This window comes from Lynx canadensis, chromosome B1 (assembly GCF_007474595.2).
Source record: "Lynx canadensis isolate LIC74 chromosome B1, mLynCan4.pri.v2, whole genome shotgun sequence".
NCBI classification, from domain to species: domain Eukaryota; kingdom Metazoa; phylum Chordata; class Mammalia; order Carnivora; family Felidae; genus Lynx; species Lynx canadensis.
In genome coordinates, this window is record NC_044306.2 from 104,036,459 (window position 1) to 104,061,459 (window position 25,001).

The 25,001-nt window shown below is 37.1% G+C and overlaps 1 protein-coding gene across 1 annotated transcript in view; it reads left to right on the forward strand.

Annotated features, from left to right (window-relative positions):
- Positions 1-25,001, forward strand: part of PRDM5 (PR/SET domain 5) — a 213,210-nt gene that overhangs the window by 142,045 nt on the left and 46,164 nt on the right. The window contains exon 14 of the mRNA XM_030313149.1: positions 20,392-20,477. Within this exon, the coding sequence (XP_030169009.1) occupies positions 20,392-20,477 (86 nt within the window). The remainder of the gene's footprint in view (positions 1-20,391; positions 20,478-25,001) is intronic.

Consider the following 25,001-nt stretch of genomic DNA (forward strand, 5'->3'; position numbering starts at 1 on the left):
TACGTTTTATAGAAGGATAGAAGGCTCAGGGCCTCCTCTTAGAATTCCTTCCTATAACTGACTTCAGATGTGGCCTTTTTAAATTCAAAAAGTCCTTGGAATATTGTTTGAATGCTGTAAGATTTTATTGAAAAAAGGTGAGGCAACCATAATATCCATTATGTCATGGATTGCTTCCTAAAGAGTTGTCTTCATTTCTTATGACTTTTTGTGCAATTTCTCCCATGGAGGAGGGTTATGCCCTAGTGAAGGCTGTATAAACAACTAAATATTCTTTTTTATATTTTTAAATGAAGTATAGTTGACATATAATATTAGTTTCATGTATATAACATAGTGATTTGATAATTATATACATCACAAAAAGCTCACCATAAGTATAGGATAAGTCTAGTTACCATCTGTCACCATACAAAGTTATTACAATATTATTGACTATATTCCCTATGCTGTACTTTTCATCCCCATGACTTATTTTATAACTGAAAGTTTGTACCCTTAATCTTCTTTACCTATTTCACCCTCCCACCCCCCCACTGCTTTCTCCTCTGGCAACCACTAGTTTGTTCTCTATATTTGTAAGCCTGTTTCTCTTTTTGTTGCTATTGTTAGTATTTGTTTATTTGTTTGTTCATTTGTTTTGTTTTTCAGATCCCACAAATAAGTGAAATAATATGGTATTTGTCTTTTTCTAATTTACTTCACTTAGCATAATACCCTCTAGATCCATCCATGTTGTTGTGTATGGCAAGATGTCATTCTTTTTTATGGCTAAGTAATATTCCATCATGTATTTATACTATGTTTTCTTTATCCCATTTATCTATCAATAGATGCTTATATTGCCTTCATGTCTTGGCTCCTATAAATAAAGCTGCAAGAAATGTAGAGGGCATACATCTTTTTGAGTTAGTGTTTTTATTTTCTTTGGGTAAATACCTAGAAGTGGAATTACTGGATTGTATGGTACTTGTATTTTTAATTTTCTGAGGAACCTCCATACGGTTTTCAAGAGTGGCTTCCTCAATTTACATTTTCACCAACAGTGTACTAGGGCCCCCCCTTTGTCCACATTCTCACCACTATTTGTTTTTTCTAGTTTTTTTTTGTTACTAGCCATTCTTAATGATGTGAGATGTTATCTCTTTGTGTTTTTGGTTTACATTTCCCTAATGCTTAATGATGTTCAGCATGAAGTCATGTGTCTGTTGGCCATCTGTGTGTCTTCTTTGGAAAAGTGTCTATTCAGGTCCTCTGCACATTTCTTTTAGTGGATTATTTATTCTTTGGGTCTTAGTTGTATGAGTTCTGTATATTCCCTTACTGGATATATCATTTGCAAATATCTTTAAACAATTAAATATTCTTGAAAGAACCTTGTCTGGATTTTCTCTCTTAAGTAGAGAACTACTTGAAAAGACTTGAAAAAAATACTCTTAATATTGATAGCCAGACTCTAGTACATGAATCTTAATGGTTTTCAGTAGTTAGACTGTATGTGGTAAACTATTTAGCTAGATTACATTGCTGAAGATTCCTATTCAAGAACCATAGTATTTGACTTTATCAGTGTATTCCCAGCACCTGGTGCAGTGTCTATTTCAGTAACTATCTTGCGGATGAGGAAATGTTAGTTTACATAGGCTAAAGAATCAATAGTACAATTATTATACATAGGTGGAGGAAAGAATAGCAGTGGAACATAATTTCTTATTCTGGAAATTATTTGGCTAAAGCTAAAACACAGAATATCAAAGTAGTATTTGTTATCTTAGAGTACCCTCTTTTTTTATTTTTAATTTTTTTTAATGTTTATTTATTTTTGACAGAGACAGAGACAGAATGCGAGTGGGTTAGGGGCAGAGAGAGAGGGAGACACAGAAGCAGAAGCAGGCTCCAGGCTCTGAGCTGTCAGCACAGAGCCCGATGCGGGGTTCGAACTCACGAGCTGTGAGATCGTGACCTGAGCCAAAGTTGGACGCTCAACCGACAGAGCCACCCAGGCGCCCCTAGAGTACCCTCTTAAATACTATTAAGTGAAACCATAACCAAGAACATATCAAACAGTATACATAATGGCTATGAATAATAGGTGCCCTAAAGAGAGGAGGTCTTCTTGCTTAGAAGTATCTAGGGAAAGTGAAGTTTTGGGGACAAACCAGAAGCAGAGAACAGCCAAAAGAAAAGAAGAGAGAAGCAAAAGACAGGAGCAGAGAATCACACTGAAGGCAGGTGGACTTAAAATTATGCCAGAGACTTAGCACCATGTCCTGATTGTACAGAAAAAGCAAGTGATTGATATAATTTCGTATAATTTTCTCCTTTTCTTAGGTTTCCTTCTTACAGGATATCATGAGAATTTTATGTTCATAGCTTTTCCTTTCCTGTCAAGTTTTTCAAGATCCTAAATCATTGAATATGCTGAAGCTTTAATAATTTATAAACATAATCTTGATTGACTATTGATAAGGAGCTAATTTACTATCATGTTGTCTGGCATAAATAATGGGATTTTCTTAATGTATTACCTTTGGAAAAATGCATTTTCAACGGGAAAAAACGTGTTTAGGTCCCTCTGTTTCTGATTAACCTGGCCTTTCTTTTTAATAAATGTTTAATGGAGAACTTGGTTGGAAAAATTATTTTTGGCGGTGTTTTGAATTCTGAACTATTAGTGTTTCATTAATTTCTTTCTTGAAATTAAACCATAATGGGCTCCAAGATAACCTTTCGAAATTTAATATACCTTTATCAAAACTTGTCCTTGGCTTTTTAAATTATTATTATCTTCCTTGTTGGGCATACACCCAAAGTATGCTTGATTTCTAAGTCTAAAAAAGAGATTATAGGCAGTAAATTTTGTTAAAAAAAAAGAATATTGTCCTGTTCCTTAAAGAGCTGTTGATAGTAGCAAAATAAATGGAAATAGAGCCTTCATATCCAACATTGAAGAGATTGGTTAAATAAATTATGATACATCTATAAATTGGAATATTCTGTAAGGAATAAAAAAATATTACATATTATATTATTTGTTAACATGAAAAAAATAAGCAATATAACTTACAAAACCAAAATGATGTATTTTTGTAAGGATAAAACATTTCTATATAAAGGTACTAGAGTTAAATACTAAATTATTAGCTGTGGTTGTTTCTTTGTGTTGCACACATGGGCAGTTTGAATTTTCTTCATGATTTTCTGTGTTTTCTAATTTTTATATACTAAGCTTCTTATATAATAAAATATTTAAAGTATATTAACATTATGATTATGCAGGTAACAACTATTATTAGATTCATGCTAAATTATTAAGGTGTGACAGGTTTCTGCATCTTATTCTCAAAAGGGCCAGCAAAAAGTGTAAAAACTGTATGTTTTAAAAAGGAAAAAATGAGAAAGCAAATATGGTGACATGAAAACCTAAGTGAGGGCTATAGTGCCTACTATACAATTTTTCCATTTTCCTCATGTTTCAAAATTTTCATAGTTAAAAGTGGGAGTGTCTTATTCCAATGAGAACAACTGAGTGGATACAGATGGCGGCTCAGAACATCCAGCTTCATAGCTTACATCTTGTTCACATCTCCCTCAGAGCCTAGTTCCTTCAACAGGAAGACTTCTAGTCTTTAAATATAAACAGACTTTCTGTTGTTTTGTTTTGTTGCTTATAGTAGTGCTGCTCAGAGAAAACTCAGATTCTTCTGAAAAAGCAGAGTTTTATCACTTCATGCCTAGTCATCTTGAAAAAGGAATTCCATGAAATTTGCTATTGGCATACAGGGCTTTTAGAAGTTTTAAAAAACAATACAGTGGAAAATACATGTATTCTTTCCCAAAGAAGGCTTAAAGAGATGGTGAGGCTTACCCAGTTATGGTAGTGGTTTCCCCTTGCTTTATGCAAAGTGACTGCCCCTTGTTTCATGGAACTCATCAACTACCAGTTCTTTTCCCATTTGACATCCCGGGCTCCCTTATTGGGCTTCGTTTGCTTTCCAATGAAATGTAACTTTCTCTGTGATATATTACCTGACCATCCCCTATCCTCCAAGATAGGTTGGCATGCTCTATCTTATACTGCTCTCAACACCGCATGCTTCCAAATACTCATACTTCTTCAGCCATCTGTAGATTCTCTGTTCCCTTAGAGCTGTGCTCATATCTGATAACTTATTTGTTTACTATTCAAAGAACTGCCTGGCATAGAGAAAGAACTTAGTGAATGCCTCTTGAATAAAGGAATCTACAAATAGATTGCAGTTCCTGTGGGATAGTGGAAAGCATGTTGGCTTCATGTTGAAAAATCCTGGATTTGAATCTAAATTTAACTGACTATAAAATCACTTTTTCATAAAATAACATAAAAATTGTGGCAGTCACCTCAGGAAATGCTAGAATCAAAGAATTAATCACTAAATTCCCTAATCTATTAGCCAGTCCCACCTCAATATAAAGTTGGGCCCTTTGCTCTCCTTTCCATTCTTTACCTCATGGCTTCATCATGTAATTGGTTGGAAACAATTGTACAACAAATAATAGTTAACAACATAGTTTAAGATTTAGCTCACCAATATATAAAAAATTACAGTGCTTAAATGAAGAAATAAAGAACCATATTTGGCCAACCAACACTAAAAACTTACTATGACTCCTTTTAACTTGGAATTGCCTAGTTTTGAAAATTCTTATTAGAAAAGGTAAAGGAAATTGGTCCTGACAAATGCCCTATCCATTTTGTTTGACAAGGTTCACTCTACAGGAACTGGAATCATGACAAACAATTGTGTAGTATATTATAGTCTGTTGCTCTTTGTAGCCTCTCATCTAGTGGAGATTTGGGGTTCTCATTGTTTACTATATGCTTTTTTAAATGTTTATTTATTTTTGAAAGAGAGAGGCCAGAGTGCAAGTGGAGGAAAGGCAAAGAGAGAGGGAGAGAGAGAATCCCAAGTGGGTTCTGAGCTGTCAGCCCAAAGCCTGACACAGGACTCGAACCCACAAACTGTGAGATCATGACCTGAGGTGAAGTCGGACGCTCACTGACTGAGCCACCCTGGCACCCCCATTACTTACTATATATAAATGTCTTTTTTCAATTATGATATTATCCTTACCTTCCATATTTGTTCCATGACTAGATTCTGAACTAAAGGTTAGGGCCAGATCAGGCTCAGGTTTTTAATCAAGTTTATTGAAGGACAGAAGCTCTTTCAAATATTATCTGAGTTAATCCTTCCATGGCTAGTGTCCTGGGTTTCTAAGACCATTCTTACTTTCTAGATGAGGCAAGATTCAGAGAAGCAAATGACCTATCCAGTCAAGGTAGTAAGATCCAAATCTTATGACTTTAAGTTCTATTTTATTTTGGTGTTATCTCTTCTTTTTTACTACAAAAGCTACATGGCTGCTACCCAGTTATTATAATTACACAAGAATTACACAAATTCATTAAGTTCTCCAGTAAAAAAGATGAGGAATGAAATTCTACAAGTCACATATTATTTTAATAGTATGAAAGTTTTATCCTTTATAATAATTTTTTAAATGTTTATTTTTGAGAGATCACACACTTGCGGGGGGAGGGGCAGAGAGAGAAGGAGAGAGAATATCATATAGGCTAGACTCTGCATCTGCCCTGTCAGTGCAGAGACCTGCCCTGGGCTCCAGCTCACCAACTGTGAGATCATGACCTGAGCCGAAATAAAGAGTCAGATGCCTAACTGACTGAAACACCCAGGCTCACCTGAGAGTTTTATCTTTTAGAGTCAAATGGAAGGGGTGTGTGTGTGTGTGTGTGTGTGTGTGTGTGTGCGCGCACACGGGCATTTAGCATTCATATGCATCTGTTCATTTTCTCCTGAGTCACCTTTATGACAGGCAATAACATAGAAAATGATGATTAAATTTATTTTCCCAGATTTTTTTTTTGCCTTTATTATTTTAGAGCAGTTTTAGGTTCACAATGAAATGAAGGGAAGGTATAGAGATTTCCCCATCTGTTCCCTCCCCCGCCACATATATACCTTCTCCTGTTATCAACATCCACAACCAGAGTGGTATGTGTGTAACAACTGATGAACCTACATTGACACATTATAATCACCCAAAGTCTGTAGCTCACATTAGGATTCACTCTTGGTGTTGTGCATTCTTTGGGTTTGGACACATGTATAATGATATGAGTTCATCAGTATGCTGTCCTACAGCATATTGCATAAAATATCCTATTTTAAGGCACTTGCACTACCTTAAAATCCTCTGTGCTTTACCTCTTTATCTCCCAACCCTTGATGACTGGCAACCACTGATCTTTTTTCCTGTCTCCATAGTTTTGTTTTCTGGAAAAATACTTGACATATTCATAGTTTGACATTTTTCAGAATGCCATGTAGTTGAACAGATTACTTTTTTATCTCTAGGAAATGATTATTAATTGATAGTTGGGCCTTTTAGTGAAATGGATGTACAGTAAGATTTTTATAGAGCTAATAGTCTTTATTTTTTCCCCATTATGTTGAAGGAGTCAATTTCATTTTTTTTTATAATATTGAAACTGTCCACCAATATTTGGGGAAACCAAATCTCCTTTTTTATAACATCAAATAACATTAAGTTTTATGAAGGAAAACAGGACTCCTGTTTGTGTTTCTTCCTTCCAGTTTCCCAATTGGTATCTTTCATCATTTCCTATCAGTATAGTGACAGTGTTGCTTTGTGTAATATTAAAGGCAGTTTCCTTCATATTAATTTTCTTAGAACAGGTCTTATTTTATTTGTCCATGATTAATGGGGTCATTCTGTAAGACAATGATAACTTAGCTATTAGATTACTACCTGTTAGTTCCAGGAGGAGTTTTAGTGTTTATGTCACTGTTTTCATTTTAGTCAACAGTGCTTAAAAAAAACATTTAAAAACTCCCCTTATTCACATTTTGATTGATATTATCTTTTATTATCTTAAATAGCCAACCAGTCGTGTCCTTGCTTCACCTTGTTTTCCCTCCCCTCTCTTCTCCTCTACCCATTACCACCATTCTGTACTGCATGGATGAAGTCTGACAAAACTTTGTGTTTTTTTTTCCCATTAACTTTGAAAATGTTATTTTTACAAACCTTGTATCCACCTTGTAAAGTCCATTCATCCTTCATAATTAGGTGATTAGAAAAGGATCATACCTGGCAGGTGTGTACAAGGCAGTTGCTTTTATACAGATTTGAAGGGACACATGCACCCCAATATTTATAGTAACATTATCAACAATAGCCAAATAATGGAAAGAGCCCAAATGTCCATTGACTGATGAATGGATAAAGAAGATGTGGTATACACACATACACATACACACATGTACACACACAATGGAATATTACTCAGCCATCAAAAAGAATGAAATCTTGTCATTTGCAACGTGGATGGAACTAGGGTGTATTAGGCTAAGTTAAGTCAGTTAGAGAAAGATAAATATATGATTTCATTCATATGTGGAATGTAAGAAACAAAACAAATGAACATAGAGGAAGGAAGGAAAAATAAGATGAAAAGAGAGAGGGAGGCAAACCATAAGAGACTCTTAAATACAGAGAAGAGGGTTGCTGAAGGAGGTATTGAGTGGGAGGATGGGCTAAATGGGTGATGGGCATTAAGGAGGGCACTTGTTGGGATGAACATTGGGTGTTATATATAAGTGATGAATCACCACATTCTATTCCTGAAATCATTACACTATATGTTAACTAACTTGGATTTCAATAAAATTTAAAAATTTAAAAAATAATAAAAACATAAAGTATAATAGTCTTCACTTTTAGAATAGAAGTGAATTTCATAAATTTTCTAGTTTAAGCCTCTTAATTGCACCCATGCCCTGCAAAATCCAGTGATTTGCTAAGGTTATGCTACTGTTGTTCCTCTGGAGCTAAAGGCTTAAACTTTTTTCAGTGTACACATTGCTGGTACTTTTAGTTCTTATTCTAATTTTTACTGTTACTCTTGAACTAACTATAGAATTACATACATTCCTTCCATAATGTTTGGTGATCGTTGATATATCAACCAGTTGAGGATGATAGTCTCAATTCAGAAGCTTGAGGGTCTGTAGTTTGTTACTTAATTCCAGTTATGGAGAAACTTTCTCACCATAAAGTCAGCTGTCTCTACTTCCTTGTTATTTAATACCTCGATCATATCCTAAATCTGGATCCTGGAGTCAGATGACAGGCACTCACTCCATTTTATTTCCTCCCAGTGTGAGCTTTACAGTAAGTTGCTTAACCTCTTCAAAGCTTAGTTTCCTCATCTAAAGAACAAGGGTAAGCATAGTGCTCACTTCATGGCATTGCTTTGAGGAACAAGTGAAGGTCTACGTCAGGATCCTTGCACCGCGCCTAGCCCAGTGCGCGCATGCAGTAGTGTGAGCTGCCGCCACCACGGTTGCTGTGTGCTTTGTCTTCGGTATTCTTGCCTGAATTTAACCAGTTACGCCACCTCCCTTGATATACGGCCCGCCCCTCTGTTCCCAGTGTCATCATCATCATCTTTTTATAACCTTTAGCAGCAGAATATAGATCATCTGTACAACATAGAGGAGGGTTTGCTGTCAAACAGGGATGCCTTGGGGTGAGTGAGGGTGCATGTACTGTGTGTCGCCGTCACCATCAGTGAAGGTGAATGTTTAGGTCTGTGCCTGGCAGGCAGCTCTGTAATTTATCATCCCGTTTCCTAAGCTACAGAGACAGGGATGGCACTCTGCGGGTCAGCCGAAATAGTGGAGCACATTCTCCTGTTGGTTTATAGCTTCTTAGGGTCAGTGAGAGCTGGGGTCAATTCTGCAAGGGAATCCATGGACTGTAACATGAATTCCATCAGTTGTTCATAAATTATGAAAGAAATTCTAGGAACTGCTTTTGGGGTTTTAAAGCTCTGGGCCAGAAGGTTAATTACTTGCCTACAGTTCCAACCAACTTTTTGTGTTAATAGATACCGGCTGTGTTGGCCCTTCTGTTTAGGCTTGCTTGCACATTGTCATTTGAATGTAGTAATAAATCACTGTCTTAGGAAACAGTTAATTTTTTTAGTAAATACCTGTGATCAGCTTAGAAATAAAGGATCAGTATATCATAATTTGATTGTACTTCGATTTTAGCCGCTGTTTTCTCATTCTTTTTCTAAAGGAATTCATTTATTCTTTTTAGAATATTCAAAGTTATAAAAAAGTAGCTATAAATGATTATAAACTGTATTAAGGCAATATGATAATTATGAGTAAATAAAAATAGGCGATTAGCAAAGTAATTATAAACACAGATGAACATTAAAGGCATGTTTTCCACATTTTTACAAGAATTAGATTACCTTCTATGTTGAGAGGAAGCTTATTTTGCTATGTTTATTTTCTAGGTGGTTAATTACTAATATTAGGCCAAATTGAATGTCCTCTTACCTGCAGATAATCTAAGAGTTAACAGAACAGCTGAGTGTAGAATCTGCATACAAATAAATGATATTCTGAGTATCACAATTCCAGAGCCTTACATTTTCCTTAAGAAGTCATTCCTGGGTAAAGTCTTAAACTACATGATTTTTGTTTTCTCTGCGTTATTTTGACACTTCAGATCGTTTTTGAATACTGACCACATCAGTCGAATGTTAATATTTTTTCCCTATTTTTTACTCTTTCTGTACTTCACTCCGCCCACTTGATTTTTGAGTTAGTGATAAGCATATATAACAGCTTAAAAGAAAGGGAGAAATATTCATTTTCATTTTCATTGGTAGTATTATAATCTTTTTTAAAAATTTTTTCAAACATTTCAAAGGCCCTAGTTTCTAACGCAAAAACTATAGTGCTTATGTCAGGGTTTGTCATCGGGTGGATATGAGGCACAGAGGGAAGAATGAGGGCATAACACTGGTCTTGGAATGTGGCATCATGAACAGTCATCAACTGGATTAGTAATGTAGTCACAATGACTCCAATTATAGGGATGATTTGAAATATACCACTGTTGAGGCACCTGGGTGGCCCAGTCAAACATCTGCCTTTTTTTTTTAATTTTTTTTGAGAGACACAGAGACAGAGTGTGAGTGGGGGAGAGACAGTGAGAGAGGGAGACACAGAATCTAAAGCAGGTTCCAGGCTCCCAGCTGTCAGCACAGAGACCGACGCTGGGCTCAAACCACAAACCTCGAGAACGTGACCTGAGCCAAAGTCGGACGTCTAACCGACTGAGCCACCCAGGCTCCCCAGGTGTCTGACTCTTTCAGCTCAGGTCATGATCTCACAGTTCATATGTTCGATCCCCATGTTGGGCTCTGTGCTGACAGCACAGAGTCTGCTTGGGATCCTCTGTCCCTCTCTCTCTGCCCCTCCCTTGCTCATGCTGTCCCTTTCTCTCTCAATAAATAAATAAGTAAACTTTTTAAAATGTACCATTGTTTGGTACCTCTCTTTTTATCATCTCTTCATTTTTTTTTTTTTTTGGTATACTTGGATCTTTTGATTGTATTATTTGATATAATGGAAGTGACCCAGACAACAGTTTTCATCAACTGTATCTCAACAGCTTTATCTGTTAGTACATTTCTACATAATATGAATAGCGACCTGTATCCAATTTGGGGCACCAACATTTTCCTTTAGTTTAGGAAAACTATAAGAGATTTGTTTCCTCTGATATACACTTTCTTCTACCATTGCTACCACTTTCTCCCCCGAGAGCAGCTTGTCTGTGTGTGTTGTTTTCCTGCAACTCCGAAGTGTGCCTTGGGGCTGGGGAAGGTTTTATTCCTTTCCTGGTTTGGGGGTAAGGAGAATCATTTTCACAGTTTCTTGCTGCTCAGAGTTATATACTCTTGATTCTTGCTTGCTGGCACTATTAGTAGGTAGACCCTCTGTGTGCAGGCTCCTGAGGTTTGACTACTTCATCACTCCAGGACCTCTGTTCACAAACTATGCTCGTAAATACTGGGCTAAATAACATTTCCGGTGGAGATTCCTAAATATGGGAAACTGCTGGGTGAAATTCTTAGTTTTCCCACCGAAGTCTGACTCCCTATGAACAAAACCAAATCAGTAATTACCTTCCCTTTGTCTACTTACCTACCTTAAAATGTCCCTTCATACAGTAGTGGGGAGAACTCATGTAGGAATTGTTCTTTCTTGGTCAGAGTTTTTAAAACTTTGCCCGTGTCCAGATTGTTCAGATGTTTCTCCTGTTTGTGCGACATTTGCCTTTGCTTCTGTCGGCGCTCACGTGAAGGACTTTGTGAAGGTGTCGCGCTCCCTTCAGACAAATCACATGTGATCATGTCATGTATACACCTGGTTGGCTGAAGTCAGAGCATCTTCACTAGGGAGTCTTTTACTTTCTTTTCCTAGCTACATATTCATGAACTCGTCTTTTTTTTATTCTGCCTCTCATGTTCTATTTTGTTTGCATCTGTAAAACGCAGTTTTTATATTGCCTTCAACCCATAAATAGTTGTGGCTTTTTATTTGAGATTAGAAAATTAGTGAGCACATGGCTCTCCTATTTTTCTGTTCCTCTATGAACCTCACCTCATTTGATTTGGCATCTCTTTAGAAATGAGGGATGGACACTGTAACTATATTCAGGAAAAGAATGCATTTTGTGCTTTTTCTTAGCTCCATTCATAGAAATTGCATTAAAAAATTGGTTTGTTTTGATTCAGATGGCAAAAATTTTGAATTTTGATTCATTCAGTTAATGAATGTTTCCTCATTCATTAATTTTGATTTTTATATTTTATTGCCCTTCTAATAGTAACTATTAGAAGTTACTAATTTCTTCTAATTAGTAAATTAGAAGAAATTTCCTTCTAATAGTAAACTATTCAAACTTTTAAAAGTTGAAATACAAGGTGCGTGGATGGCTCCGTTGGTTAAGCCTCTGACTTTGGCTCAGGTCATGATCTTGCGGTTTGTGAGTTTGAGCCCACATCAGGCTCTGTGCTGACAGCTCGGAGCCTGGAGCCTGCTTAAGATTCTGTGTCTCCCTCTCTCTCTCTGCCCCTCCCCTGCTTGCTCTCTCTCTCTCTCTTTCTCAAAAATAAATAAACATTAAAAAAAAAAAACACAGTGCTCTCTCTGGTTGGGAATAAATATTCCAAAAAGAAAATAAATAAAAGTTGAATTACTCAAGGAGAAGATGTCAAGTTCAGATTTTTGATGTCTTTCTTTCAGAGAGGGTGTCCTTGGGCTTAACTTCTTCAGATCAAGTGAGATTTTGGGATCTGATTAATAGGAGCATTCCAAGAGCAACAACGTGGGGTTCAGTGAGGTCAGTGGGGTTTCATGGCTCTTTCTGCTGCAGGAAAAAAAAAGAAGTATTTCAATTAATAGAAAAGTGCCAAGAATGAACTTCAGTTACTCCCATCTGTCAGGGTAACATTTCACTTCTCTCTGTGGTGTACTTTTAGTTTATTAGATGCTCCATAAATTGAGGGGGTTGGAATGGTGGAATTGGAAAAGTGATTGGGTGGTGCTTGTGCAACTAAGTTTTTTATTTAATTTTTATTTAGAATGAGTCACTTTGATGTCTTATAACAATGCCCTTAGTCCACAAAAGCAAAACAAGATAGTCTCATGATATTTGTGGAAAACAAATTTAAAGCTCTGAAGAAGTCCCATATAGAACTTATATTTTGAAGCTCAACCACATGGAATCATCTTAGAGTATTTTTCATGAACATACATTTTAAGTTTTGCTTTTTCAGTTGAAATTTGCCCTCTCCAAAATTGATTGTTTGTTGGAAAACTCAAAGTGAAAAGTAAAACTATGGCCCCCAAATCGTTGTGTTATTTATTCCAATTATTTAAACATTATTTCATTTGAATTCATTGAAAGTGGGAGTTTAACTTTATTTTATCTTAAATTATGTTATCTGTGTGTATTCATCTTTTCATCTCTTTAGAAACTTATGAGAGGTCTCTGAAATCTCATAGGTTTTAATTATATTGACAAAATAAAAGTTAAAATTATTAAAATATTTTCAGAAAATAATCTGCTTTTATTTTAATCAAAATCTCTTAAAATGTATGCATTATATATTAAGCTTTTCTGCTTGCTTAAAATCTTCCACAGCATAGGGCTCATTGGCTTTACATTTCTGTTTTTAAGTTGTGGTAAAATATACGGAACATGAAAGTTATCATTTTAACACTTTTTAATCTTCAAGGTTGGTCGTGGTCATTATTGCTAAATGTGTTGCAGTGTGTTTAGTAGCTTGAAATAAAATTTGATCGCAGATCCCTTTTATAGAGTGGCCAAATTTATTTCTTAAATCCAGGGGCTAATTTGAGAATATCAAGGTTTCTAAGACGTTGGACTTTGAGGCTGGTTGTGGAACAATAGATGGATGGTCAGTGATGTTGTGGCTTTAGGGTCCTTTTGTCATGAAGATACATGCTAACCTGCACTACCTTCACACATTTTAGGATTCTGTTTTAATATTAATATGTTAATCCTTTGGTGAGGTCTAGAGTTCTGATGTCTTTAATTAAAATTACATTCCATGAAATAACGGTAACGTCAATAAATTATAATCCTAATGGCATATATTAAACCAGAATCTGATTTTTCCTGTTTTTAGCTATTTTTGCCAGAGGATGGTTGTGGTCATTGTGCATTTTCTTCTTCAAAGACTCAAGGTAACTTGTTTGAGGACTAGGATAGACTCTGATTAGGTGCTCCATGTGGCATCCAGCTGTCCCCTCTTGTTACCATTAGCTGCATCAAGAAGGCCCTCTCCGGGGTGCCTGGGTGGCTCAGTCAGTTGAGCGTCTGACTTCGGCTCAGGTCATGATCTTGTGGTCCGTAAGTTTGAGCCCCGCGTCGGGCTCTTTGCTGACAGCTCAGAGCCTGGAGCCTGCTTCAGATTCTATGTCTCCCTCTCTCTCTGCCCCTCCCCTGCTCATGCTCTGTCTCTCTCTACCTCAAAAATAAATAAAACATTAAAAAAAAGAAAGCCCTCTCCAATGTTCTGCAGCTCTTTTCTGAACATCCTCTACCCTCCTCCCTGCACATTTCAAATACTTAAGCTATTTCAATCTTAGATGGGCCAGCTATGAGAATTTGGAGGCACTTACTTACTTCAAGTTCAGTAAGCTTAAATACTTCTTTTTCAAGTTTTTTTAATGTTTATTTACTTTGGAGAGAGAGAGGGAGAGACAGACAGACAGACAGAGCATGAGTGGGGGAGGGGCAGAGAGAGAGGCAGACACAGAATCCCAAGCAGCTCCAGGCTCTGAGCTGCCAGCACAGAGCCCGACATGGGGCTCAAACTTGCGAAATCATGACCTGAGCCGAAGCCCAGTGCCCAACCAACTGAGCCACCCAGGCCCCCCTTAAATAGTTCTAATTCAAATATGAAGAGTTAAAAAAATAGTGTGCTTCAATCATGTGAAATTGGCATCAAGGATTGGCATTGGCATTCATTCACTTCTTTTGCCTTTTGTAACAAAGTTGGCTCAGTCCTTTTCCCCATTCCCACAGAGTTCTTCTTAAAACCTGTCTCTGTTTTTTGAAACCTATTTTCTTCATATAATTTATCAATATCTGAAATTATTTTGTTTTTTCTTTACTTTTTCTTGTCTTTTTGGTACATTAGTAAAATTAATTGAAAAGGCAGTGACTTTGTGACTATTTACAGTTGCATTTCCAAAGCCCAGGATAGTAACTAGAAGATGTTATGTGCTCAAGAAATATTTAATGCATGACTAAATTAGCTTCATTCAGTATCCACTTTGTGGCATTTTGAAAATCAACTTGAAATCAACCGTTTACAATTGCCACCATGCTTCTGTTTGTTCCTTGATATGTTTGAGGAAAACACAGGTGGATTTTAAGACTATAGTGTCAGAATATAATTTAAAGAGAGAAGCAAATGCAAAGAATTTATCTATTTTCCTTAGTTAAGTGAAAAATATTTTGCCTTTATGTACATGTCAATATTATTTGTGCTGCTGTGGTCATTAAATTTGGCTGTTGGTAGCTAAATCTCATAGATATTTTCCAGTATTGTATTTCCCTTCTGAATGTTTAAGGTGGTTCTCAGTATGCAGCTTAATATTATGTTAGTATTTGCATTAACTAGGGACCTGCTTTGAGACATAACACACATTCCTGACTTGCCCTCTACTTTTTCCTGATGAGCTTTGATAACTAAAAGACTGCTTGAATTTACCAGTCAGAAGAATCTGGTTAATGCTAACTGCTATTGCAAGGAGCAGAGTTTTTGTCAATAACTTTAGAAACTCTAACCCTAATTAACACAAAATACTAGCCACATTATGATACATAATGGCATATGTAACGGCTCAGTCGGTTGAGCCTCCGACTTTGGCTCAGGTCATGATCCTGCAGTTCATGAGTTCAAGCCCCGCATCAGGCTCACTGCAGTCAGCCTGTCAGTGCAGAGCCCACTTCAGATCCTCTGTCCCTTTCTCTCTGTCCCTGTCCCCCACTTGAGCTCACCCAAAAATAAATAAATATTAAAAAAAGTTCTCTCTCTTTTTCCCTCTGCCCTCCTCCCCCGCTCACGTACACAGGCTTTCTCTCTCTCTCCCTCTCTCTCTCTCTCTCTCTCTCTCAAATAAAAAAGAAAGATTTATATTCTCAGGGTTAACTCAAATTGAAGATTAGGTCCTGTTTACTCCAGAATAATCTAATGTGTAGATAAAAATATTTCCTAGAGGGGCGCCTGGGTGGCGCAGTCGGTTAAGCGTCCGACTTCAGCCAGGTCACGATCTCGCGGTCCGTGAGTTCGAGCCCCGCGTCGGGCTCTGGGCTGATGGCTCAGAGCCTGGAGCCTGTTTCCGATTCTGTGTCTCCCTCTCTCTCTGCCCCTCCCCCGTTCATGCTCTGTCTCTCTCTGTCCCAAAAATAAATAAAAAACGTTGAAAAAAAAAATTAAAAAAAAAATTTCCTAGAGACATATGCCTCACAATAATTTGAAATAATGAAGGAATGTATCATATGCATAATGTAAAAAAAAAACAACTAAGAATAACAGCTTCCTTTAAAAATGAAAATTAGGCAAATGACTTTAATAGTTATTAGCATGTTCACTTGTAACAGGTCACCTTCAGCTGCAGATTGTGTGGGACCACAGATGGCTTTGTCCTCAGAGTCTTAAGGGCTTGATTGCCTTAAAGATGCTCCAAACAAATGCATAGAGAGGGTAGCAGTTTAATGTAGAGTGTAAGCTGATTTGCAAATCACGCAGGCTAGATTTCAAATGAATTCTATTCATCAAAGCCATTTACCCAGTGACATCCTTTAAGATTAGAGTTCTGTTCGGGGATATTACAATGAATGAGTGGAATTGGACTTACCCAAATTTCCCAAACATATCAGCTCATTATCACTGGATCTCAGGGTTGGAGTAGGAACAGAGCAGAAATTCAGTCCTCTGGAGGTACCAGTTTCTCTTCTTCTGGGCAGTTTACATATGCCTCATGTGCAGCACAGAGAGACATCAGTAAAGATAGTAATTGCCAAAATTAGGCACCTGGTTGGCTCAGTTGGTTAAACGTCCAACTTCAGCTCAGGTCATGATCTCATGGCTCATGAGTTCAAGCCCTATTGGGCTCTGTGCTGACAGCACGGAGCCTGGAGCCTGCTTAGAATTTTGTGTCTCCTTCTCTTTCTGCCCTCCCCCGCTTTCTCTCTCTCTAAAAAATAAATAAACATTAAGAAAATGTTAATGGGGCGCCTGAGTGGCTCAGTTGGTTAAGTGTCAGAGTCTCAGTTTCAGCTCAGGTCATGACCTTGTGGTTTTGTGAGTTGAGCTCCACATCAGGCTCCGTACTGTCAGCGCAGAGCCTGTTCGGGATTCTCTCTCTCTCCTTCTGTCTCTGCCCCTCCCTTGCTCATGCTGTCTCTCAAAAATGAATAAACTTTTTAAAAAATTATAAAAATTTGCTAACCTTATGAGTCCAGTGACTGTATTCGTTTGCTAGGACTGTTGTAACAAAGTACCGCAAACTGAGTAGTTTAAACAATTTGTTGTTGCACAGTTCTGAAGGCTAGAAGTCTAAGATCAAGGTGTCATCAGGGCCAGCTCCCTCTGGCACTAAGAAAGGACCTGTTTGAGATCTTTCTCTTGGCTTCTGGTAGTTCTTTGTCTTGTGGCCACATCACTGGACTCTTCACAGGGAGTACTCCTTGTGTGTGTCTTTGCTTGACCATCTTCTTGTATATTAGATTAGGGATCTACGCTACTCAAATAACATTTGCAAGGACACATTTTGAGGTAATGGGGGTTAAAACTTCAACATATGAATTGGAGGGGAGGCACAGTTCAATCTGTAATAGTTAACCATGTATTTTTATTGTCCTAATTGGGACACTGGTAAAAGTGAAGGGAGTAGTGTTAATCATTAATCTGGGATAAGCAGCATAGACTGAAATTGCCTTAGGCAAACCTGAATACATGGTCACTGTCCCTATGAGATAGATACAATTTATCCCATTTTTCAGAGGTTCAGTGAGGTTGAATAACCTCCCCAGAGTTATATAGAAAGAGGACAAGTATTATTCAAATTCAGGACAATCAGATTCTAAAAAAAGGAGAAAATCTATCCTAACAGAAGTTAACATTTTCATGTCTATAGAGGAAATTTCTATATTATGACTCTAGGTAATGTAAAGAATGGATTTGTTTTGCTCCATTCTCTAGAATTTCTTTATCTCTTTTTTTGCTTAATCAATTTTAGCTATTAAGAAAGAAAATAGTAATGTGGTATGTTACATTAGGCTTAATTAACATTTAATTTACCTGATGACTACAAGTCTTTGATTTTTGTTTGCTGGATATTCTGTTGGTATTTGGAGAGTGAGAAGACACCTAAAGCTAAACAAAGAGAATACCATGAATATTAAATTATTTTAGGCTTGTGAGAAGAATTTTGAAATGACTTTTTGAAAGTGTAAACCACTTTACTGTTTTTATTATGCTTTATTTGTAATCTAGATTTGATTTGTTGGTTGATTTGTTAATAAATAAGAAACATTTTAGCATTCTTCATTATCTATCACTAAAGTAAAACAGACTTCGAAAAATCTAAAAGACTGCTTTGCTTTTCATACTTTATAAGAAGGAAATAAAAAAATTATCTGGAATTCTATGATGCAGGAGTTACCACTGTCAGCATTAGCATTTTGCTGTGTCATTCTGTGTTCTTCAGTTCTTTTTTTGCAAGGGGGGGAGGGGTATGCATGGTAAAGGTTAAATGGTCAAGAAATCAATAAATGGCAGTTGTAGCTACTACTCCTTCCACTACTGCTGATGCTGTTACTACTGCTACTATTATTAATTCATTTTCATTTTTGTCATCATCATCAAGGAGAAGCATTACAGAAATATCAGAGAAGTACAATCAGTATGACTTAGGTACTGGATATAGGGAACAGTGAATAAAAGGAAGTACGTTGGAGGGCTAAGCTTCCTATTTGGTAACTGGATGAGTGTGGTATCACTAATCAGGGCAGGAGATGCAGAGCACATAGGATTAGAAGTTGAAGACATGAATTCAGAATGCCAAATTGGAATTATTTGTGGGGTATCCAAATAAAGATACCTGGTTGATGTATGACTCTCTCAAGACTGGGGCTCCACAGAGAGATCTGAATTAAGATAAATACGTGTTATAAGTTTAGTGTTAAAATAAGATTCTATTTTCATAGTTTTTCAAATAAATTGGACTCTATGCCTTTATTCTTCTGACAGTGAAGAGCCACACCTTCCTAGGGGTCATGATTATAATAAGGTCAAAAATTCCGGGTCCACTTCTCTAGTGCAAAGGTTGATTTTTGTCTCACAAAAGAAGTTGACAAGTCTGGATAGTTCTTTAAAGAGTATTGTTTCTGTTTGTACGGCCATTGTTACTTTTATTTACCTTTTTTTTTTTTTTTCCATTTTGGGACGTTGCCATCATGTTATAGTGCCCAATTCAAAGGAGAGTCCTGGGTGCTCCTTCCTGGTGGGAGGCTGGGAGAATGAGGCTTCCCTGGGGGCTCTGCTACATTCACGTCTACGTGATGTTACTGCTGAAAACACACAGTACTTAAGCGGAGCAAGGCCCCATGTGTCACAGGGGCCTTGCAACTCAACATTGTCGCTGCCATCTCATGAAGCAGTGTCAGACACAATGGGAAGGTCAGAAAGACTGTGATGAAAAGTGACCATTGGAGCAACAGGGAGTTCATTGTTGACCTCACAGGGGAGTTTGCTGGAATAATGCGAGTGATACCCAGATTGAACCAGAGTGAGACTCAAATGGGACATGAGCAAGTAAAGGACTAACATATGCTGCTTATGAAAGGAAAGACCTGTCTCTGAGGGAAAGGGAAGACATGGGAGTTTTACATATGCTGAAGGCAAACATTTTAGTGTGTCCTTCTTTGATTGCAGGGTCTGGCATCCTGCCATGTAAGTGCATTGTTAAATGAGAGAATAAAGAATAAATAGTGATTCTCAGTTCCTGTTCTTTCTAAATAATTAGGCTTTGACTAGAGGGTAGCTTCAGATTTGTCCTGGAGACTAAATTTTGTCACATTTTGTCATCTCACAGTAAAATTTCTTTTAATGTGTTGTGTATGTTCACTTGTTTTTTTTAAAAATGGTTTGCCTGTTTTCTAAATAATAACCTCTAGATGGAAGGTACTCAGTAATCTCAGCGAGTATGGATCAGTTATTGAACTACTAGTGGTTCTACTTAACATATTACCAATTTGTGAAATTCTTTTGAAACTCATCACCCCCAACTGATATAGAATATGAAATCTCTTTTTAAAACCAAAGAATCAAGGGGGCGCCTGGGTGGCTCAGTTGGTTAAGCTCGACTTCGGTTCAGGTCATGATCTTGTGGTTTGTGGGTTTGAGCCCCACGTTGGACTCTGTGCTGACAGCTCAGATTCAGATTCTGTGTCCTCCTCTCCCTCTCCTCCCCCTGCTTGTGCTCTGTCTCTCTCAAAAATAAATAAACATTAAAAAAAATTTTTTTTTAAACAAAGAATCAGGGCACCTGGGTGGCTCAGTGGGTTAACTGTCTGACTCTGGATTTTGGCTCAAGTTATGATCTCACGGTTCATGAGATTGATCCCAGCATAAAATCAGATTTAACTTGGGCTCACGTATTAAAAGGAACATGCCACAAGCCTGATGTTGGCAAATGTTTAAATACTGAAGTGCTCTGGGCTCAGTCCCTCCGTGCACAAGGGGAAGACACAGTCCATTGCCCTGAACTGCCCACCGTGTGTTGGCTCAGCTGCATGTGGAGCCTCTTTCTGGTAGTGCAGGGCCTACCAAATGGCACAGTGCTTTGCTACCTTACTTTTTTCTGACCTGGAGATTTCCTCTGTTTGCAGGTGAGCGGCCCTATCAATGCCCTTACTGTGAAAAAGGATTCAGTAAAAATGATGGACTGAAGATGCATATTCGTACCCATACCAGGGTAAGATTATATTTCAACTCATTAATATTTAGTATAAAAAACTATACTTGTTTTTATTTTTTTAATTTTTTTTAACATTGATTCATTTTTGAGAGACAGAGAGAGACAGAGTATGAATAGGGAAGGGGCAGAGAGAGAGGGAGACACAGAATCCGAAGCAGGCTCCAGGCTCTGAGCAGTCAGGATAGAGTCCGACGTGGGGCTCGAACTCATAAACTGCGAGATCATGACCTGAGCCAAAGTCTGACGCTCAACCAACAGAGCCACCCAGGCGCCCCCTATACTTGTTTTTGAAAAGGAAGATATTTAGTGATGCGTGGGTGGCTCAGTCAGTTAAGCCTCCAGCTTCAGCTCAGGTCATGATCTCACAGTTTGTGAGTTTGAGCCCCACTTCGGGCTCTGTGCTGACAGCTCAGGGCCTGGAGCCTGCTTCAGATTCTGTGTCTCCCTCTTCCTCTGTCCTTCCCCCACTCTCTGTCTCTCTCTCAAAAAAAGTTTTTTTAATTTAAAAAAGTTATTTAACTTTACATAAAAAAATAAAAGTGATGTATCTGAAATCATATGTTTATATTTATGATGGACATTTGGGGATACACTTTTTTAAAAAGAAAAAACAATGAAAGAAACAAAAGTCCAAACTCCAAAAGTTCCCCCCTTCTTTGAGTTGTGAATGTGTTTAGGAGGAATAGGAGTTATAATTTGCAAAGTGCCAAATAAATAGATAGCAACATTTTAATACTAAAAAGTATAAAAGATGCTATCTTGCAGAGCATTTGCCAGTAACAGGAACATTCTTGAATTAGAGGCTTGTCTGTAAGTCTGTGACCACTAATTAATACATATGAGCAAGTACATTTGCAAGAAAGATGTTGAAAATAATGTGAGTTATTGGTAGGGGCTGAAAACTGGAGAGGACAACTCACTGCTTCACAGGGTGTGCCTGGTGCTGCCTTCCAATCTTTTCCAAGGGTGCCCTGTGTTCTTTTGCTTGTCAACACCTCTCTCTGGACTGTTCATTCTGTTACATATGGCTTCCCCAAAATCAAGCATCTAAGTCACCTGCCATATTAAAGACCATGAACAGCTCACCCTGTATCCAGCTACATTTCTTAGCTGGAAATTTCTTTCACTATTCTGTTTAGGGCACAGATAGATACTTTCTATGAACTTTCCACTTGGAAATTTGATGTTTTAAATAGTTCTGGATTTTGCTGTACCTGTCTTGTCACTGCATTATTTCTCATGCTGTTCTTTTTTGGTCTGGCCTTTTAACAGTGCTTATGGTTTGTATATAAATGACATATTTTTCCAGCTTTTAAGGACATGCTTAATCCCCTAAGAGCAATTCTAATTTAGGCCTTTCCTGGATTTCACTTTTTACCTTAACTATAAAATAAAAACTTTAGAGAAAACACATAATAATAAAATCCTTTCCAGTATAATAATATTCTAGCCTTCCATTCCAGTTCTGTAGGCCATAAAAGATACCCTCTGAGGTCCTATTAAGAAAATAACTCTTCTTGTCTTTCTGGTGGAGGACACGGGCAGTTTCTCTACTCATTAAAGCAAATCCATAGCGGGTTTCTTGTTCTGGTTTATAACATCATATTTATATTATATGAATATTAGTAATTGGAGTACTTATGGAATATACAATTACTTTGTAAACAATAAAGGATGAGGCAAATATGACTGCTCATAATATAACTTAAATGTGCATAGTCAAAATATTTTTTTTTTACAATTAGTACTATTAAAGATATTTAAGTTGTTTTTAGTTCAGTTTAGGAAATTATCTTATATGTGTACAGTTTTTATAGTAGTGTTAATAATGTGTTTTAAAGATGCCGGTATACCAGCAAAGGAATCCTGGTCCCTCTCATCAAAACTAGTGACGTTAACCAATTCTGGGCATTATGGGAACATATTATATTATTCCACATGATAACCCACAATAAACACGATTATACCACAGAAGAGTCTGTTTAAGTCACAGCAGGAAAAAAAAAGTCTTTTGGGTTCTCTCAAGAAAGTATGATATTTCCAATTCAACTAATCCATTTTTACTTTGTTTTAATATAAAGTTTATTAATGACACTAATAGAAATAATTATAATAAATACAAAGACCACCAATCACATGCCAGGTACTAGTCTAGGCCTTCACATTAATTCATTTAAGAAACCTCATAACAATTTGTTTATTAAGAGCTCATAACAATTTGTTAATAAATTAAAAAAAAAATAGGGCTTTTTAAGGTAGGTATTATTATGGTTCCTTTTTAAAAAATGAGAAACTGAGGCATAAGCAAGTAAGTATCAGAGCTGAGATGGGAACGCAGATTGGCTACAGAGACCACCCCCTTACCTACTACACACATTTGCCTTTTATTTGCTTAAATATTTTCGTTCTACTGACTAGTGTACTTTCCATATATTTTTAAACTAAACAAACTGCAGTAATGACCCCAAATTTAAAAGCCTCATGTTCATTTGAATATTTGAGCCTTGACTCTAGGATCCTGAAACTGCCTCAAGGTGTCCAGGTGCAGGTGGTACCTTTTAGCAGTTCTCAAGCACTAACTGCAGAAAAAGCAAACAAATCCGACTCTTTGATTAAGGGAACACCCGACAGTGCCTCAAACAGAAGCACCCAGGATTTTAGACAGTATTCCCTACAAATAGTAGAGTACCCCAAAGAACAGGCTAAATGGATACGAGCCTTTCAGGTTTTGCCTCAAACTCTTCTTTAAATTCTTTTTCATGCATTATTTGTGTTTTATAACAGGCAGCTTTAGTTTTGAAATTGTATTTCCTAAGCATTAAATAGATACAGATATCCTCTGCATATTAGCACAACTTACCAAAAGCTAAGATTATCTGCTGAGGCAATCTAATTAATATCAAAAACCAAAAGATACTTTTAAAAACAGTTGTAGAGGAGCAAACTGTGCAAGTTTTTTATTTTCCCAGTCTTATTGGGGTTTTATAGGAACAAATGCAAAGATGATATCATTACATTTGTTCCATAACACATTTCAGTTTCAGTTTTGTACTCCCATTACGTTTGGTATTCAGATAGCTCTAATTCCGGGCATTTTTGACTTATTTCAAAAGATAATTTTAATTCCGCTACAACAAAAACTATATTATTCAGCAAGCTACGTCTTTGAGAAGTTTTGGTGAGTCTGCACAAAATGCCATGCCATGCCTGCATCCTCAGATTTACATTCTGTGGTTACTGCATGGATGCCTTCGTGAAGGAACACAAAATCCTTTCACTCGAGTATTGTTTATATGGTCCAGTAAGGGCTGCAAGTGTGGGAGACAGCTTTGCTACAATCCACATTTTACTAAAGGGCTAAACAGTCATTGGTCTCTTACGGAGAGGCTACAGCTTAAGTCCAAGACTTAATTTCCTTTTTTGATTTCTTTTTATCCATTTCCTCCAATATATTGTATATTCTCCTTATTTTTGGTTTTCAGCACTTACACTCTGTTGTGCTAGATGTATCTATCCTGCTTGTATCTATATTTGTTATTAATAGTTACATTTTGGAAAAATTCTCAGCTATTTTATTATTATTATTATTATTTCTTTGGTCCCTTTCTTTCTTTTTCTTAAGGGATGTCAAGTATATATGTTAGATTGTTTGATGTTGTCCCATAGCTCTTGGTAGTTCTCTTCTGTTTTTGTTTTGCTAGGTTTGCTTTTTGCTTTTTGATCACAGATCACAGTGTTTTTTCTTCTTGTCTTTGTGTTTCTATTTTCCGTTCAGATATTTTCAGTTCCATTGAATCTTTCCTCTGTTGTCCCCAGTCTGCCTATTGAAGGAGTTCATCTTTTGTTTACTTTTTAATGTTTATTTCTTTTTGAGAGACAGAGAGAGACAGAGCATGAGCGGGAGAGGGGCAGAGAGAGGGAGACACAGAATCTTAAGCAGACTCCAGGCTCTGAGCTGTCAGCACAGAGCCCAGTGCAGGGCTCGAACCCGCAAACCATGAGCCAAAGTCAGAAGCTTAGCCGAGGTGCCTCAAAGGAGTTAATCTTTGATACCATGTTTTTCACTTCCAATATTTCCATTTGGCTTTTAAAAAGTCATTTCCATGTCTCTGTTAAAGTTGTCCATTTGTTTGTACATGTTGTCCACCTTTTCACTGGATTCTTAAAATATTAATTATAGTTATTTTAAATTATCTGATCAGTTCACCATCTGGACCATCTTTCAATCTTGTTGTGTTGCCTATTCTGTCTGTTGATAATGGGTTTAGGGGGGTTGCTTTTTGTGTGTCACACAAAATTTTGATTCAGTGCCTATTACTGTGTGTAAAAGAATAGTAAAGACCAATGTAAATATTATTTATACCTGGGAATAGGCACACCTCTTTTTCAGACAGATCATTAATGTGAGGGATTGAGCTAATCTAGTCAAGAGTTGAACTAATGTTGGGTTTCTGGTTGCTATAGTGACCATAGCTTTTAAGCTCCTCCCATGGTGGGCTGCTGTTTCCATGTTCTTAGTGG